This window comes from Scleropages formosus, chromosome 9 (genome assembly GCF_900964775.1).
Source record: "Scleropages formosus chromosome 9, fSclFor1.1, whole genome shotgun sequence".
Lineage (NCBI taxonomy): Eukaryota > Metazoa > Chordata > Actinopteri > Osteoglossiformes > Osteoglossidae > Scleropages > Scleropages formosus.
Window position 1 is genome coordinate 6059326 of NC_041814.1, and position 19290 is coordinate 6078615.

General features: G+C 39.5%; 1 protein-coding gene across 4 annotated transcripts in view; it reads right to left on the minus strand.

Moving 5' to 3' along the window:
• Nucleotides 1–17110, minus strand: part of arid3a (AT-rich interactive domain 3A) — a 28282-nt gene extending 11172 nt beyond the window's left edge. The window contains exons 1-4 of one of the 4 annotated variants that reach the window (XM_029254565.1): nt 16942–17110; nt 6269–6464; nt 5684–6168; nt 4852–5134 (exon numbers count right to left, since the gene is read on the minus strand). In XM_029254565.1, coding sequence (XP_029110398.1) covers nt 4852–5134; nt 5684–6084 — 684 coding nt within the window. In that variant the 5' untranslated portion in view covers nt 6085–6168; nt 6269–6464; nt 16942–17110. Of the gene's footprint in view, nt 1–4851; nt 5135–5683; nt 6169–6268; nt 6469–15690; nt 15770–16941 lie in introns of those variants that run through there. The other 3 variants (XM_029254564.1, XM_029254563.1, XM_029254566.1) reach the window with 3 other exon arrangements.
• Between the last annotated feature and the right edge of the window lie 2180 nt (nt 17111–19290).

Consider the following 19290-nt stretch of genomic DNA (forward strand, 5'->3'; position numbering starts at 1 on the left):
TGTTGTGCCTGGACAGATAAGCTATTCTGGAGAGTGCCAGGCCCTCAGCCTTTCCGCATGGGTGGTGGAGTCATGCAGCTAGGAGACAGCTGTATGGCCTGCTTCTCACCCCTTTGGAATAAGGATACTGAAACTAAAAACATACCGCTATCTCCGGAACCATGGACCCAGCAGAGCCTCCACTCCACCACTACTCCAGAAAAGAAAACCCACATCGCAAGGTTTACAACCCTGGGACCCTTTTTACATGGCATTCTGAAAGAAATAGAGCTGTTGTGGTCACACGGGCCAATCGATAGGTGAATGGGCAGGCGTTTAACCTTCCTGACCCCTGATTTGTTCGCTTCTTGTAAGCTGTCCTCCCCTGTGCTGTGTTGTATGTGCTAGTGGACAAAGAGAACAGAGAGACAGTGGCAGGAACAGGGGGTGGGCCCTGAACTACTCATTATACATAATATATATGCCTAGCTTCATTTGACAAAGACTAAAAACAACCCTTGTCTGATAGAGATCATTGTTATATAGTCAATTTCCTGATTAAACTACAACAGTTCATAACTTCTGATCATAGTGTTAATAGGTGAAATAGACCAGATTCACCACTTCATTAAATACATGAATAAAAACTTGTACAGCATAGCTTAGGTTTGTAACATAACTACAAAATTCTAAAATTTCAGGACCCCCAGCAAACAACACACACACACACACACACACACACACACACACACACACACACACACACACACACACACACCCTCCTCCTGCTCATCAGCTTGGCATTCCTATCATTTAATAAAGAATACAAAGTAACTTAGCCAAATATGAGAGCAAAATGCTTTAAAGTCACTTTTCTGATGTTGACTAGCATATTATTAAATGTTTCCTCTAGAGTTAATGAACTAAGACAATTACACATGAAATTTACAAGACAAGAAACTAGCAAGTATGTGGTTTTCCTGTATTATTAACGGCTGTCGCTTCACACTTAGTCATGACTGTTCTTGTTTCAGATAATATATTTACATCCACAGCTGCATCATACATTCATAGGTTCTTTCTACAGAGAAATGATATTGCTCATTTGAAAAACAAACCTGAAGGGGGGGGGGGGGGATTACACATCAAAATAAATCAAGAAAATGCAGCATCACAAGAGCAGGCAAGTCACAGAAGGGTCACAGATGAACTGACATGGGCCTTCTTTGTTTACATTCCTGCATGACTAATGCCCCCCCAAATCCACAAAGTTGCACTGAATGCCGGCCAATTTCCAGAATCCCCTTGGCTGCGCTACTTTGACACGAGCCAAGCACAAAAAAGTATTTGCTGGACACCATCCAATGTTGTGCCTTACAGCTAGGAGCAAGCCCTTAACTTCATGCTTCACTTGGATTTTGTTCAGATTGTGCCATTGATTCCCACCATCCCTTGGTTCCCTTCCTCCTCAAGATCTTTTTTTGTTATTAGCCATTATTTAGCTGGCACCTTTATCCTAGATGACTCTTTGCCATGACTTATACAGCAGGGTATTCCTACTGCCTCAACTCATTCTAAGCAGCTTCATCCAAAGTACTGCAACAGGAGTAGCATTCAAATGGGATTTCATATCACAAGGCGACTCCCATAACTGCCACACTACCTGTGGCTTTGTCTTTTTACTTTCTGTTCTTTACTACTGGATTTTAAGCTTGCTATAGCACCTTATTCTGTTATTTCCAACAGATGCTAAGGACTACAAAAAAAAGTGTCCAAGACTACTGAAACCTTCACAGCTAATCCTGAATGAACACACACACACACACACACACACACACACACACAAAAAAAAAAATTAAGAGGTTTGGTCAACATGACTACAGAAATTTTAGCAGCACTTTTTTGGCTAGATTTTGACAAACATGCGTCAGCGGCTAAATAAAGCAAATGATAAACAGTGCTGAGTCACATTATTCTCTGTGTCTGCCTTGTTCCCACCATCCAATTATTTGTACAGATACATGTATGTTTATTCCAGGTAAGGAAAAAAAAAATATATATATATATTTTTAAATTGACTTTACACTTTTTTTGGCATAACAAAAATACTGTCTGAATATAATAAAACCATGTTTTTGGACCAAATTTCAGATAAACCACAAATGTCTCTCACACACACACACACACACACACACACACACACACACACACACACACACACACACAATTTTAACAGCACTGCAATATAGATGGAAGTGATATGGTTTTGCATTTTGGAACGATATGTTTAAGGCTGTACACTGCTTGCAGTGATATTTGTGCACTCTAATCTGAAAACTAGGAAGGTCTGAGGACCAAATAAGCATGGGGCACATTTGAAAATACCTGTATTAACTATACAAAAAAAATAAATTAAAAAACAAATACATTCAGCAGCAATCAATCAATCTATGTATTCAAAGTGACCAGTTTTCTCAGTGACAGACTGGGATTGCGGGTAGGCCTCTATATACCTGCCATGGGGCCCATGACCATAGCCCTTCCTCCATCCAGGCTAAACCAATTAATCTTTAATGCTACCCTCAATATACACAGGCCAACAAGAGTGTACAATGAATTTTTAAAGAGATTCCTTCTTTACTATCCATCTGGGTTCCATCTGCCGTGTTTGCATTTGAAATACAGAAGGACAGACAAGAGGTGAAACTTCAAAGGCCGTTTGCCTTGGGGTGGTCATGTAATGGGATCATAACAGGCTATGGACAGTGCCATTGAAGAGGCTGCTTACATTTGTTCATATATTGCCACTCTTTTGCGGTGGCATGATGAACCGATACCTCTGAACTGGATAACCTTTCAGTTCTTTAACATGGGCCTTTAGCGTGACATGAGTAATTATCAGCTTATTTGAAAAATGTGGAAAAACCCCCATCCCCTTTCATTCCTCCAACTGGCTACAGCAGGTAGGCTGTTTCTCCTCAAAGCAGTGAGGATAAGAAAGCATATTTAAGGTAATAAAGACAAAGGACAATCAAGATATTTTATGAACCCCATCCTTATGATCCATCTTTTCTGTCTTTGTTGTTAAGCCTACAACATCCTCAGACAGCCAACATTTAGAAACCCTAAAGAGCTTTTCTGAAAGAAAGGGCCACACAACAGCCAGAGGGAGTTAAATAATCCTTGTTAGCAAGTGATGTTCTTTATTTCAAGTACCTGCTTTCAGCAGGTATTAGTACTCTACCTGAATATTGCCAACATTTTATATTTCGGTTTCACTTTTTCTCCTGTAATTCGCATAAACCCGTTTTGCCCAAATGTCATGACTACACAGGAACAGATCTAACTGCCTGGGGAAGTTCTGAAAACAGACGTAGAGGCTGGCCGTTGAACATTCAGGTTTGACTTGTTCCCTGTGTGATGGGACCCCCCCCCTCCCCTCCATTATACACTACCAGTTTTCACTGTACCAGAGTAACAAAATCTTGTGATAAGATTTCTTCATGTTCTATCTCTTAAGATAGACATGTCCGTGTATGATGAATGTTGCATTTATAAAAATATCCTTCAGTGTGGGGAGGGGGTCTGGAAGGGTGTAGGCAGGATCATTTTCCATGTAACAAATAAAAACAGCTACAGGCATTCGCCCTTCCAGTGGAGGAGGGAAAGAGGGGTGAGGGCACAAGTAAGTGATTAGGATAGCTACTTTATCTTCATCTTTATAAAGTGTCTGCCAAAAATCACAAATCAAATTTTGATTCATAATCTGGATTATTTCAGCCAGTGAGAAGTAATTATATCATCTTATTGGAAATGTGCCTTGAAGGATTAACTAAATTCAAACACCCCACTGTCTAGAGAAAAGCTGACATTTTACATTTTGACTTTTCTCTTCACAATTTAAAGAAGAAAAGCTTTGGGGGCCAAGGAAAACACTTGTCTTCAGATGGTCACCTGGAGTGCTGAGGCTCAAACTCGGCTCACTTTCAAATTAGAATCCTCGCAAGTGACACGGCCTGATACAGAGCTGCAAACTGCTCTGCCAAGGTCTGTGTCCAGCCTGGTCAGATTATAATTCCCCCTCAGGCACATTCCACTGGCCTCCACCCACCTGCCAGAAATAAACCTCCAAAATTTAACTCCTTCCTATCTGTGTTGCTCTTGTCACCTGAATACTGTGTGGAACTTTTGGCCGCACCAAGTATTTAACAAATATTATGAAATCTGACTGATGAATATATAACGTATCCTCCTGGAGGCACTGATTAAGTAACTGCCAACAATAGTCATTAATTTGAGGAACCATAAAAATCTAATTATTCTGCAGACATTGTGTCACAAGACAGGGTGAACACTTAAGTTTCAGTTATTAAAAGAAAATAACTAAATAAAAAAAAATAAATAAAGAAAGAAAGAAAGAAAGAAAGAAAGAAAGAAATATAATAACTACATCACGTTGCATATCTTGTTACAGGTATTACCGGCACGAGAGGGGGAAAGGAAAACTGACATTTTATTTACTGCTTACACAAAACGGTTGCTTTCACTGCTTAGCAATACCATTCCTATTGTGAAAAATTACATTTAACATGAGTAAAACTCCACTTATTTTAAAATTTAAAAAAATAATAATTAAAAAAAGGCTCAAGAGCATGCCAAGGCTTCATTCATTGGAAGGGATCTGCTGTTGTACCATTGAAAGATTTACTTAAATATTTCACTGGAGCAGTTTACATTATCGGTACAACTCTGAAACTGAAATACTCCTTGAAAAGTTCCAATAAATAAATAAATAAATAAATAAATAAATAAATAATCAATCAATCATTGTAATGACTTTCACACAAGCAGGAGACAATGTTGAGGCCATACCTGTCTGAACTGCTCCTCATAGGTCCAGTCACCATGGTCCTGGCCACCCAGCTGACTATGAGAACCATGAGACTGAAGGCTGGATGCTCTGGGCTCTGGGTCCAGGCTGTGTCGGCCCTTTGCCATCTGGGGGTGGGGATGTAGCTGACGATGGGGCAACAAAAGGATGCCTTTCCCTGTGGTCATCCTGTCCCGGCCAATTGGTGTACCTTCCTCACTCAGCTCATCTTCATAATCCTCATCCATCTCTCTCTCAAAGTCTTCCTCATCCCACTTTTGCTTACTGTGCCAACAAAACAGAAAGCAAACAAAAAATTAACTTGAACTTTTATCTCAAGAGACTTTTCTGTACTCTGTCATGAGATTGTAAAGTCTACAGACCATGAATTAAACATATTTTAAAAAGTAAATTAATATTAAACTAAAAGCATAAGTAAATCCTGGCATACACAAAACTATCTGGATGCTGTTTATGGATGTCAAATGTACAAAACATTTCTATAAAACATACCATAAATACTTGGGAAATTTTCAATACATCTAAGATTTTAGTGTTCCATCTGTCGTAACAAAAATGTTAGATTTAATTCTCATGTTCTCAATGTGCAAGCACTGTGGAGTACTGTGCCTTGATATCCACATTATCTGGCAGTAGATGGTTTAAAAAGAGCCCTGAAACCTGTGAAAATGGTAGATCTAGACCAGAACAGATCTTAGTGGTAATGTTAGACAACACTGTTCTATAAAAGAACCACATGATTTTAACACAAGAAAAATATTTAGTGAACACTGAGTCACATACTTTATAATCAGCCAAGGAGAAAATACTCACATGTGCTCCTCTTCGTCTGAGCCCATCATGTCCTTGTACTGTCCCTCCCCTTCATCATCATCAACCTCATCTTCCTCCCCCACACTGCTGTGCTCTGACATTGGACTGTCAGGGGTCCGCTGAAGGCCATCAGCCACAGCCCGCATGGCTGCCAATGCTGCCATTTGGGACTGCTCTGCCTCTGTGACGGGGCTCCCCATGGCCTCCTCCTCTGGTTCCACAGTGTTGTTGTGGGAAGAGCTTAATGGTTGAGGCTGGCCAGTCTGTTGGGGAGCCACTGACTGCTGCTGCTGCTGCTGCTGCTGCTGCTGCTGCTGCTGCTGCTGCTGCTGCTGCTGCTCCAAGAGCAACTTGGCCCTCTGTTGCCGGTGCAGATTCTCCATCACAGCCTGTAGCTTCATCTCAACTCTGATCACCACTTTCTAGCCTCCTTCCTCCTCTGTATGAGGCTCCTGGATTGTAATCTCAGGCCAAATTTCTGTTTGCTTCAAGGAGAGGGGGGGGGGAATCTATTATTTATAGTGCTAATGCCCTTTACAAAAAAAATTAAGAAATGAATCTTGATAGTGCTGTGAAATTCTTTACTATAAATCCTTTGAAGGGAGGGAGAAATACCCTGGTGCTCCCTCCCCGGATACCAGCCCCAGTTCTAGTGCACACGTTGCTGCTGGATCCACACTGTTCAAGGGAAACTGGTGCAGGTGGTAGTCAGGTCAGTCCAATTTAGCAGCCGATTCAGAGACGAAGTTTCTTCTGCGCAGTATCACTACACCTCTCAGATCTTTCTGGAAATAAAGTAAAAATATACAGTTTGCTAGGAGCCTTTAAACAAAAGGTTTAAACAGCACAGTTACAAAAGTCAGTTTATTTTTGGCAATATATTTTTCAGGATTAGGATGCTACCGAAGCCAGTTTTTGTCACTGGAAAAGTTATGCAAAATTGTGCCCTATATTTACGGATGTAAACAAAAAGAAAACCACGAGTTGCAGTTAACAAGCAGGGAAGATTGCCGAATAGTTATTATTAGTGGTAAGACTACAGTAAATTAGTAAACCACAAACATAAAAAAAAGCTTTGCTCTCAGTGAATGAGTCAGAGCACTGCTGAATCATTTTCCACAATGACCAGGCAAGCAACCTATAGAATAAGTGCATTAAAAGCAATTTAATCATTATGACAGGTTAAAAGATGAGGTGTCAGGCTACATGTTATTTTAACTCACAATAAATTGAACAAATCATGACTAATAATGTGATCAGACACCTAGTCATCTTGAGTATTTAGAACAAACTGGCCTACCAACTTTAGTTAATTGTTGAAAGCCTTTTAGCACTACTGGCATACTTTTAAGTTAGTCTCTGGTTAATGTATATTGCAGCATAGTGTCTTTGGACCCCTGATCACAAGGGGGTTGGTGGAAGTAAAGTGGGCGTGTGGTTGTTTCACTCAGCAAATAGAGCAGGAAATATTGTTAAGGCTGCAAATTTCTCAACTGGAAGAACTTTTTGGGTGCAGAGGTGAATAGAAAGCAGCTATATAGCAAACGAACCTGGAGATACTGGGGGCCTGGCTACACAATCTATATCCAAGTAGAGCAGACAGACACATTGGCATCTTGCATGAATCAACCATAGAACAAAAGCATGTTCAATGCCTTTGGCTGGAGTATAGCCATTTGGAGTGGATGTTCCTTTATTGAAGTAAGAACTTTAGTTTCAAGTATGTGTTCTACCAGTTTAGGGGAAGGAGTTCTCTCTTTCACACAGTCCATCCCAGGAGATGACAGGAGAAACTTCTCAATAACCCAACAAATCCACTGCAGAACTGCATATGAATCCATCTTGACTGAGTCACTCTTGACCAAGCACCAACAACCCATAAGATGTCATGTACAGGTAGCTTTTGAATTCCCCACAGATACTTGGAATTTATACGCAAAGACAGAAATGACTTCTGCGATACTTAGAACATTTGAATATTACTATACGTGTGGATTTCAGTGAAAAAAAAACAGTACTCAAACAATGTGTTTCTATGGCATTTTATAATTTCTATCCTAGCAGGGGGTTTAAAACCTAGGGGGGCTGACAATTTTGTCCACTGTTTCTCAGAGCAAAATGGGAAAGTTTCAGTTCTGGCTTATCAACATCCTCACCACTAGAGCATGACTAATTATAATGCAGTACATGAAATCTTCAGAAATGTTATATCTTACAGTATAATGTGATTTCAGAAAAGCAAAATGCTTCTGTATTCCCTCCCCCCTAGATCAGCATGAAACCGAACTAAAACATTCAGCAACCTCTGATCAGAGAAACTCCAAAATCCACAAAGACCCTAGCTGACAGTAAAGTTTCAGAAAAATGACTCAAGCTTTTTTTAAACACTCAGTAAAAAGATCTAAGACAGTACAAATATTGTGTAAAGTAATACTAGGGGGAAAATTATGTAAAAGCCAAGTCATATGTTATCCTCACATTTAAATCATGACTTCCCTCACTGAAGATTCCTTAAGCTGCACGCAAAAAAAAAAAAAAAAAAAACACAAAATTCAGTACAAATTTTTCAGTCAGTCTTTAAAATAACCTCAATAGTTCAAAATGCATTGTTGTGGACAAAAGAAAATGTACAGATCTTTGACAGCCCCCCCCCCAGTCATAAAAAGCTTCTGCTTGAACCAAAGGGCCATAAATAAGCTCAAGTTTCAGATTACATCATTGACCCAACTGCTGCCTGCTAAGTATGTTCACTACAGATAAAGGGTGTTTGCAGAAACATTTCTCCATACTTCTGGGTGCTGCTGGTAGGTAGGTGTGGGGGTGCATGTCTTTTGTAACATGTTCTATAGAGGACAAGCACCTCTCCAGCATCTCCTATCCTTCAAACTACCAAATAAAAGTGATTATTAATTATACAGTATTATATATTACTGTGTTTTTTTTAATCTAAGACAAAAATTGACCTAAACAAAATTATATGCAGTAGACAGATCTGCAATGCAGCCTTAAACCATCAATTAGGTCCCAGAAATCTAACTGAAATATAAACTTCTCTGTACAAGATGTGCTTTCAGATTTGATAGTTATATTTCCAGTAGCCAGAGTGCAGGAGGACTGTGGTGAACATTGGAAGGTTTGAACAAATAGGTATAGGTTGATAAGGAAAGCACGGAGGGTCTAATTCCACACAGATAAGGAGATATACACTGCTTCACATGCATGTACACAAAGAACACATTCACTCCATATACTTCAAGTCTTCAAATCAAAAAGCAAGAACATGCAAAGTTCCGTTATAATCTCTAACCTACAGAGCTCCAAATTTCTCAATGGAAGGATCACTCAGAGAGATGTTTAAACCAATAAAATTTGGCCAGTCTATGGATATGCAAATGATATGCATAGAAATCCCACAGAAAGACAGAGAACCTTTTTTTTTTTTATATTAAAAAAAAAAAAAAAAATCTTGGTAGAGATATGCCTTTTTCCATTTCATGGCTGCAGTTACAAAAACTAAATGCCAGAATTTAGCTTCATGCCAGACATTGTACATAGCCAAAATTCACCAATTTTTCAGCTTCTGATTATTACAAATCTTTTCAAGACCAATTTAGACTGCTACAGACCCACAAAACCTGGTTCATTTTATATGATGAACATCTTCACTATGGTACCATTGTCACCATGCTGACAATATATACACCATGTCCCTTATTACAGACCCAGTATCGCTTTCATGTTAAGGTATGAATAAGCATAACATTTGTTTGTCCTATATTGAAACAGTGAAACCTTCCTTTCTGCAGTAAGTATGAAAAAACTGGAATGCAGCAACAATCTTAAAACTTATAGCTACATTCACACACAAACAAATCTTACATTTCTGCTGATCTCAACAATGCAGCTTTTGTTCACATTCCATAGAACATTACACACATATGGCTTATCCCTAGTTCACAACACCAAACAACAAGAAATCTGCCATTCAGACCACCCTGAAATCATTTTTTTCTCCAAATGGATGACATTAAGCCAGACTTTGGTCACTAAATGACTAAGACTGTTCTTAACCAGCAAGAACACCATGTTGCCTCGGTCATGTAGAATGGGTTGGGCTGTAGTGTAGAAAGTCATGCTAGATTAATGTTGCATAACAAAAACTGATCAAATTTCTGAAATAAATATTACCAGAGCACGATGTTCCATTGTGTACTCTCCAGTTGACATGTACAAGGTGTTCTCAACCTTAGGATACAGGGGTAGGGTGCTGATTGAGAACACAGCAGCTGCTGAGCCTTAGCAACAACTCCTACATTACTGAGGATACTACTCAGCATAACATGGCATCTTACTTAGATAAGAGGTGGAGGCCCATGTTTACTGAAATCATATTGCACCAGTTATTATGAAATACAGTAAAGCATTAAGAAAGACTAATGTTGTAACAAGTTCTGCAATAAGCATACCCACTGATAGCCCAGTGTAATTAACTGCTCAAAATGCTTTCTTCTGCAAAAATTACTTTTACCTTCCAGTTTCAGGCAATTTTTCCTCAAGTTTTCTAAGTTGTTTTGGAGAAAAGCATCAGCTAAATGAATAAATGTAAAACATTCGTAAGAGTGATGAGCCGAGCGATCCATGAACTTCAGCAGGACCACCGGTCTTCCAGCTCAAGCAAAGCCAGTTAAAGTGGTTTGGACACCTAGTCAGGATGAGCATCTCAGATGTGAGGTGTACTGGGTGTGCCACACTAGGAGGACACCCTGGGGCAGACCCAGAACATGCTGGAGAGATTATATCTCTCAAGTGGTCTGTGAACGACTAGAGAGCCGTTGCTGTGGAAAGGATGTCTGGCTACCCTGTTTAGCCTGTTCCCACTGCTGAAACTACCAGGATAAGCAGTTTGAGACTTAATCATGATAATTCTGCATACAGACAGGTTGAATTCTATCATAAATCTTGTTTAAACAGATGTATTTAAGGAAATTTAAAAACTAACCAAACTATTAACCAAATTAAGTGAACTGGGATACAAACCGATTAATTCAATTGGTAACTGTTCAAACGGCACAACCCATTCCCCATAAACTCCTTCCAGTATTCTTCAGAACAGTAATGAAGCAACCGACATGTAAGCATGTGTGCAAAACTACCTTTGTGCTATAAATTCCAAGTAACTCAGTCTCCTTCCTTTCCCCCAATTATTTAACCAAATACATCTTTTCAGAAACTTTTTAAACAGAAGGCAGAAAGGAAAGAGACCAGAGTTTGTAGGATTTGTCTTGCTGTCATTACAACCATGTCCCAGAACATCATACTACTAAGTCAAGAATGTTGTCCAGTCCAACAACCTTGTAGAATTCTAGGTATTCTGGAGTCAGTTCCAAGACTAAAATGAGAGAACAGTTTTGTTTAATCTCTAAGACATTTGATTCTAAACTAAAAGGTGACACACACTATCAGTCACTCCCCACTTCAATTTCATCTACTATAGATGGGTCTATACAGCAACATATCAGTAACCACTTGTAAATAAATATATCTTGCAGACTGAGGTAACATTTAGGGCACTGTAGCAGAAATGTGAGTCACTTTGATAAATTAGTATCATGTGAATAGACATTTGTTATCCAATTAGCCAACAGTTTTTAAATGTTAATATACTAACCGACACCCAATTTAGTTACCCAAGATCATGTTTATCCATTAATAAATAAAACACACACACGTAGAGATTCATGGTAACTTCCTAAACCCTGATGTAAAGAGCACAGCCCTATCAAGATTAAGAAGGGGAGAAAAAAAAATTAAAGTTTCAAAACAGTGCTTTTGAATTTAGTCAAGCATTTAAAAGGTTATTTCAATGTGACCCTTGAGTTGCTTCAGGAACATTGCCAGATCTCACAATATGTTCAAGTCTGTGCCAAGAACTGTCAAAATAAGTCAGAAGTTCACTGGTGCCACAGTGAGTAGTGTTGCTGTCTCACAGTGCCTGAGTGGTGCGAGTGGACATGGGTTCAATCCCCGCTCAGTCTGTGTGGAGTTTGCATGTTCTCTGCGTGGGTTTTCTCCAGGTGCTCCGCTTTCCTCCCACAGTCCAAATACATGCTATTTGGGTATGATGTATGGGTGAGTGACCCATTGTAAGTAGTGTATCTAGCAGTGCAAGTCACCTTGGTGAATAAGGTGTGGGCTAGTAACAACAGAGAGTTTATTGGAAGTTGCTTTGGAGAAAAGAGTCTGCTAAATAAATAAGTGCAAATGTGAACAGAAGGCTCCTGCGGTCACATGGACATATGCCCAGAACACTGGAGTGGTGCATGCTGGCCATTGTCAGTTTGGTGGCTTCCTGACCAGGGAGACCCAGCATGCAAAGTAGGATTATGACACTAGGGCCACAGGGAAGTTCTGCAATAATCTGGCTATTACTCCAACATGGCCCAGGCCCAAAAAGTGAAATGACAACTTTCCTTCTTGACAGCATCTGCGCTACAGTCTACGTGCCAGAAACTGACATGTGTGTTTTGGCAAGGGAACAGCTGAAGAAAAGCCAAACCACTTGCTTTTGCTACAACCACAGGGAAACACTAGATACTGAAAGAGAAGTCAGTCTACTTCATGACCTACCACCATTTGTTTAGATGAAAGTTTCAAAAAAAATTTGTTAATCTAGAAAGAATTTTAAATGTCTTCACAAATAAAACACACACACACACACACACACACACACACACACTTTCGGAACCGCTCGTCCCTTACGGGGTCACGGGGAACCGGAGCCTACCCGGCAACACAGGGCGTAAGGCCGGAGGGGGAAGGGGATGCACCCAGGACGGGACGCCAGTCCGTCACAAGGCACCCCAAGCGGGACTCGAACCCCAGACCCACCGGAGAGTAGGACTGCGGTCCAACCCACTGCGCCACCGCACCCCCTACAAATAAAACAATCATGTTGAATTATCAGGACAAAGTACAATTAGTAATCAAACACTAACTTCATCTGTTCCATTATCTTTAATTCCCATATGATCTACAGTCTTCAAGTAAAGCTAGTCTCAAAAAGTAATTTTAGACAAAAACATATTGGTCAAAAAAAAAAAAAAAAAAAGCATGTTCAAATTACAATATAATATGAATGGAATCCTCGAATTTCTGGTGCTAATAATCCCAAAATAAGAATGAAGATTAAAAACTATGGCTGTTTTTAGATTGTACCGGTTCACCTCTTTTGGTGCAAAATATTTTTTTTAAAAAAAGACCTTGTTCTAGTACACATGTATTTGAAAGGCACTTACATAAACAAGATGTTTAGTAAGGTAGGCACAAAACTTAACAATCCCCCAAAAAAATAAAGGTGTTTTTATAAGATACTGAAAAATAAAAAAAACTAAGACACAATAACAGCTTTAGGATATTAGTCAAACAAGATACTCCCTAAAACACTACCAATTACTTAACACTTCATAAATAAGGCTGTCAAATCTTTGTGCACAGTTTCTGATACTCAAAAAAAAAAAAAAAAATTGTAGTAAAATGACAGGAAATAATATCTCGTCTGCATGCACTGCTGTAGAATTCCATCACAGTGGCACTCGTAATGGGGAAGACTGCCTTCATTTCAAACTGCCAGCTGATCAGTATTCTCATTTCACATCTGTTATTAGTTCCAAGAATGTCAGTTGGTAAATACATTAAACTGGTAGTTGAGAAAACATTTGACCCAAACTGACTTTCTGCTATTTATACCTGAAGGCTTTTTTTTTTTTTTTTGGGTGGGGTGCAAGAACTTGTACAAAATTTATATACAACATTGTTGAATAAAAATACTGAAACAATTATCAAATGCATCTGACTGAAAAAATTAACAAAGTTGAGGAAAACTAGTGTTTGGGTTTTACTGCTTATGAAATAATGTCACCTAAGCCATAGTTATCAGTCTTTGTTTTTCCCCACTTTGTAGTCTATTTCAAACCAAAACTGAAACAGTCTTGTTTGAAAAAAGAGGAACAAATATTTCATATCATTAAAACCTTCTGGCTGACAACTCAAGTGTCTCCAAATAAAAAAGCTGCTGAATTCAACTGCAGCAGCTAAAAGAAATGAACAAAGTGAAGAAACTTTAACAGGAAATTATACCCATCTAAAATATTTGCTGATGATTGTTGCCAGCGTATGTAGGAATTCATCTACAGCCTATTTCTATCACTAGGCTTTTTCAGCACAAATGATAATTATTTGCCATCCATCAGCAAAAGGAAATTCAGTCATTTCTAAGTTTACTAAAGTGCTTTTTCATGGTGGGAAAAAAAAGAAAAAAAAAAAAAAAAAAAAAGCAAAGAGGGCACTGCGTATATAGCGTTCAGTCTTAATGCTGATGACTTTGAAGGAACTTTATAAAAATAAAGTCTCACCCAGCACAAGCTGGAAGTAGAGAAGTCCCTTCTCAACTTTTAACAAGGCATGTTATTCATTATACCAACTTCACGTGAAGACACTGGGTGCTTAAGAGGGGAACTTGATCACATACCATACGTTTCTAATCCACAGCATTCCAACCACAGAGAAAATCTCCTTTTCCTCAAATTGCCTCAACAGATCTGATTTGAACAAATATCGCTGTAAGCCAGTGTTCAAACTGAATGCAGCTGATACCTCATAAATTAAGGCTAATGATTAAAATGAATTTTATGAGCCAAGAGCAAGAAGAGGTGAAATCATAGTTGAACTCAATTGAATGCTGCCTTGCAGAAGATGCACTCCAAGGTAAATATTAAAGGACTTCATTAACAAATGGATTTTCCCCATCTGTTGTCTTCCCCTTTATGTTAGTGACTAAATTACTGCCTCTGAATGCAACAATACCATGTATAGTACTCCTCCCACAAAGGATTTACTGCATCACTCAAACTTTTTAAAAACAGGTTGTACTCTGTACAACAGATGAGAATGCCATTTTTCTAGAACAGTCACATGTCCCTTTGTTTGACAGCTACATCAAGGAAATCTCTTGCTAGATTTCACATAACTAAACAGAAATTCCACTCCATTTAATATACATTTGGAAAAGTAGAGTAAATATGACCTTTGAGAGTTTGTTTAAGTTTGTGTGTCATAGGTAAACAGTAGTATCAACAATGCTGTTAAATGCGACTCCAGAGGTCCCTGGAAATATTTAGTATTAGAATGTACTTCTCATAAACCTGACAGGCAAGTTTGCCTGGACTGGATTCTGCTCTTTTTTGTAGGTCAGCAGGTTCATCGACGTAAAAACTGAAGACATACTCCTAGTTTGAAATGCAAATACTGTGTGCTACCGACAGCACTGTTGTAAACATAAATAAAAGCAAATTATTCATTTTTTGCTGTAATTTAAATGAAAGTTATAATGCTTCACAAACCCCGCTGCCTTTCCATATCCTGGACCTTTATTTGTGGATTAAGCCAAGTGACACGAATTACAGAAACGAACTCGCTGAACTGTGAATGAGAACTGCAATGTTCCGTATTGTTGTTACTCACGTAATTTTCAAAAAAAAAAAAAAATCTTACAAACAAGCCCGCTCTGGAGCGCGAATACTGCGTCTTTCTATTAGGGGGAAGGAAAAAAGTAAAATATAAGGTAACTGCTCAAATGCCACTTGAAATGGCTCTCTGGAACAATTTTCTGGTCTCTAGAGTCTACGTCCAGAGAAGGAACCCGAGATATCTTCGTCAACAGCCTTTTTTTCCGTCCTGTTATGACGCGTGGAGATGAGGATAAGCTGATCTCCGCGAAAAGGATCAATGGGGAGCAATGTGTCTTTCTGCTCGTCCACGTCGCCAGAGCCAGGGGACAGCTGATGTACTGCTCGGCACAGTCACCCCTGCTGCCCCTGCCCTGCCCTTCCTTTCCTTCCCTTCCCCCGCCGCCATATTCAAACCTTTCCAGAGAAACGAGGAGTCCTTCCCACACACCGTCCCGACTCTTAATAATAAAAAAAAAAAAAAAAAAAAAAAAAAACATCCACCTTTTCTCGTTATCTCGGCTTCTGGTATGGTTTGTTGAGGCGAAATCCCAAACACGGAGTGAATATTCCTACTTTTCTGTCATTGCCTCGATGAACTGGGTATCAAACACGCCATCGGTATGTAAGGCGGCACTTCCATCACATGGGCGATCAACGCATTTTTCATACGTCGTTTGTGCCACCAACCCAATTTGCTCCTTTAATTAATTACCAATTAGTAAAGTAACCCTACAATCACCAAGCACACCATAGCTGGCTTGAAATTCAACTCTCTACAGTTAAACTTCTGTACGGATGACAGCAGTGTGACATTGTGGAACTCGAGTTCAGGGGTTCAGCGCTGCAGGGACATGGTAGAAAGTAAGAAGAGCGCAGGAGGAGCAGAACGCGTTGTCCACGCAGTTCGTGGCACCAGATATAAAGGAACTACTTGGTCTCACGCATAAACAGGTCTACAGTTTCCACGGACAATATTTTTGAAAAATGAATGGCCTCGCGGTTCCGCACCATTTTAGGGAGTCAGGCCGGATTTTGGCTATAGGTCGCGTGAGGTTCTTTACTAGGCAACAACTGACACCCATTTTTTTCATGAATGAAATAAAACCGGAGGGTTTGTTAAATTCCCAGATTAAATAACCAATCTTGGCTTGTAAGAATCAAACAGAGTTAACCTGAAGCCACTCATAACAGCACAGCTGAAGGAGCGCGTACCCTAGTAAATATAATCAGACCTGTCCTCACATCATTTCACGTTTACAAGAAGGAAAAACGAAAACAGCATGATTTTAACATACATTTTCCAGCATGTAATTAGATTAAATACACATGATTCAATACATTGTGTGCACGAATACACGTTACTACATATTTCAAACAAAAAAACTCCGAAATGGCAAAACTGTCGTGTCGGCATAAAATTTAAGTAGAAAACCGATCAAAGAACTAGGCTAGCGAAAGTTTGCGATATTCACAGAATTAACATTTCAAAACGAAAACTGGGACTGGCAAACCATAACTATTATCGTAACAAACACGGCAATTCAGATAACTTGCTTACTCTACTTATTTTTGTGTAACAGAAAGTGAGAACTTTCCAGTTTGAAAACGTGTGTTTATTCACTCAGAGAGGACATGCGGAAAGACTTGGTGAAGTCAGTGACCAGCTTTTTGATCGACACAGCCGAATGCACAGGGCCAGAGACCAAGGCACTGGGCGCAAAAAAAAAAAAAAAAAAAAAAAAAAAAACTTACCAGCTCAGCTTCCGTTTTGTTTTTGTACTCTTGGGAACCGGAAGAAACATTCCTGATTTGTACGTCAACGTGAGTACATTTATTAATGGTACATTTCGCTTATATACTTAGAATGTAATTGGTTTCCGATTCTATTATTTCTATTCGATTGCATACATCTAATTCGATTTCAAAGTATGGCTTGATTTAGATGCAACATTGTATGGTTGCCTAATCTAAGGCGTGCTCACGATTCTGGCGTCATATCATTGGTTGACAAACAGCGATCAGATGCAAATTCCTAACCTCTGAATCAGAGGGGCCAGCCTACTCCGATGGTCAGGGACCGTCTGACAACATCATCACCTCTTCACACCCACACGCATACGGTAAAACAAGTTCCAGTAAATAAAAATAGCCGCGAACTTCCACAGCACCTCCAAGAATATCGACTTCCACCACTTTATTGAAGATTAGTGAAGGCTACTTATAACTAACCTCCCTATGACTTGATGAGTTCCTTATCGGATTTCACGCTTGAGCTACTTGGCAGATTCTCCCTTGTTTTTACATATCCGGTTTATGTCTGTTGCGGAGTATTTGACGACGTTCTCTGAGACGTGAGCCCTTGTAACCTGGCGGCGAGTGGCTGTTACTGCTGTTGTGTGATATATAGTGTAAAGTACACAAAGTAGCGAATCAATCAGTAAGTGAATGAATGAATGAATGAATGAATGATGTGCGACCGCACTTGCATTTCCAAATCTCTTTGATTTTGGTCATTTTCAGATTGCTTAACTTATAAGAACTAAATTAATAAATTAAATGAGTTTAAATAAAATGGCAAAACAGAGTCGTCAGCCTGCACCACTGGCTTGAATTAAATTTGCCTTATTTTAATCTGCGGATATTTTCCTTATGCCTCACATTGACAAATGCACACCAGTCTGCAAATTCAGTGAGCTGTGCAGTGTCATTCCTTAAATGAAGGTGATCTTTCTTTTTTTAAGTGTTTTTAAATGTTAATTTTGGGCTACACAAGCATGCTGCTCACAACCCAATCACAGCTCTTACTGGATACAATTAAGAACTTAATTGGGTAGTATGGTACTTGAGGGGTAAGAAAGTAATTAAAACGCAGAGGCTGAAATCTGCTGAAGGGCAGACATCAGCCTTTCTATGTGTGAAACTTAAATGTAGCCAAAACCTGAACAAATCACACACACAATGTGTAACCCCTTGTCCCAAGTGGGGTTGCGGTGAACTGGAGCCTAACCCGGCAACACAGGACGCAGGCTGAAGAGGGAGGGGACACACCTTGCATGGGATGCCAGTCCGCTACAGGGCACTCCAAGCAGGACTCGAACCTCAGACCTGCCACGCAGTGAGCCCTGGTCAAACGGAATCACTGGGCACAAGGCTTGGGGGATCTGCCCTGAATGGGATACCAGTCCTTTGCGGGCTAGCCACACACACAGACACTCACTACAGCCAATGTAATGTTTCCAGTTAACCTCAACTGCGTGTCTTTGGACTGTGGCTGGAAAGCTACACACACAGGGAGACCATGCGAACTCCACACAGACTGTGCCAGATTCAAACCTATGTCTAAACAGCCCAGGCTCTGTGAGGTGGCTGCACCACCGTGCCGCACAGAATGTTGAACAGATATTACTTTTTGTGGTACCAAATAACAGCTGAGTCTATTCAGTTAACAACTGAAATCTTTTTACCATTTTTGAGCATTGGATTGACACATATATACAGTACCCTACTGAAAGTATTTTAAAATTACAGTGGTAAAATATCTATGTAAATTTTATCATACTTCACAAACAACATAATACATAATTTATCATACAAATATTTACAGTAATTTTTTTCTTCAATCTATTTTTGAGGTCAGATTACAGTTAAATAGATCATGCCCTTTTTGCATTTGAAGGCCGTTGAAAGATTCATATTAGTACCACACCATCTAGTGGGACAGTCAGGTAAAATATCAAATACACTACCTTTTTTGAGATGCAGTAATCAGTCAAAAGTTGGCTATTTTCTGCTACAGTGAAACAAAATGTGATTCTAAAGCTGAAAATGTTTCTATGTTTCATGTTAGGCTTTGGGTAAGGAGGTCTAAAAGACAGAACACCTGAGTTTTGGCAATTGGTTGCTGAGCAGCTCATTTTCCATAAAGGTCTGATCTCATCCCAAACTAATAATCAAAAATGGAAAGAACTACAGTGTTGCTGTAAATGTCAGAAACAAACACAAATAAACCAGCCCAGTTTGTGGTCTCTACATTGTTGCAGATGAGGTAAATGAGATCACACTCTTAAAATAATTGCCGTTATCTTAAAAACAGGTCAAATT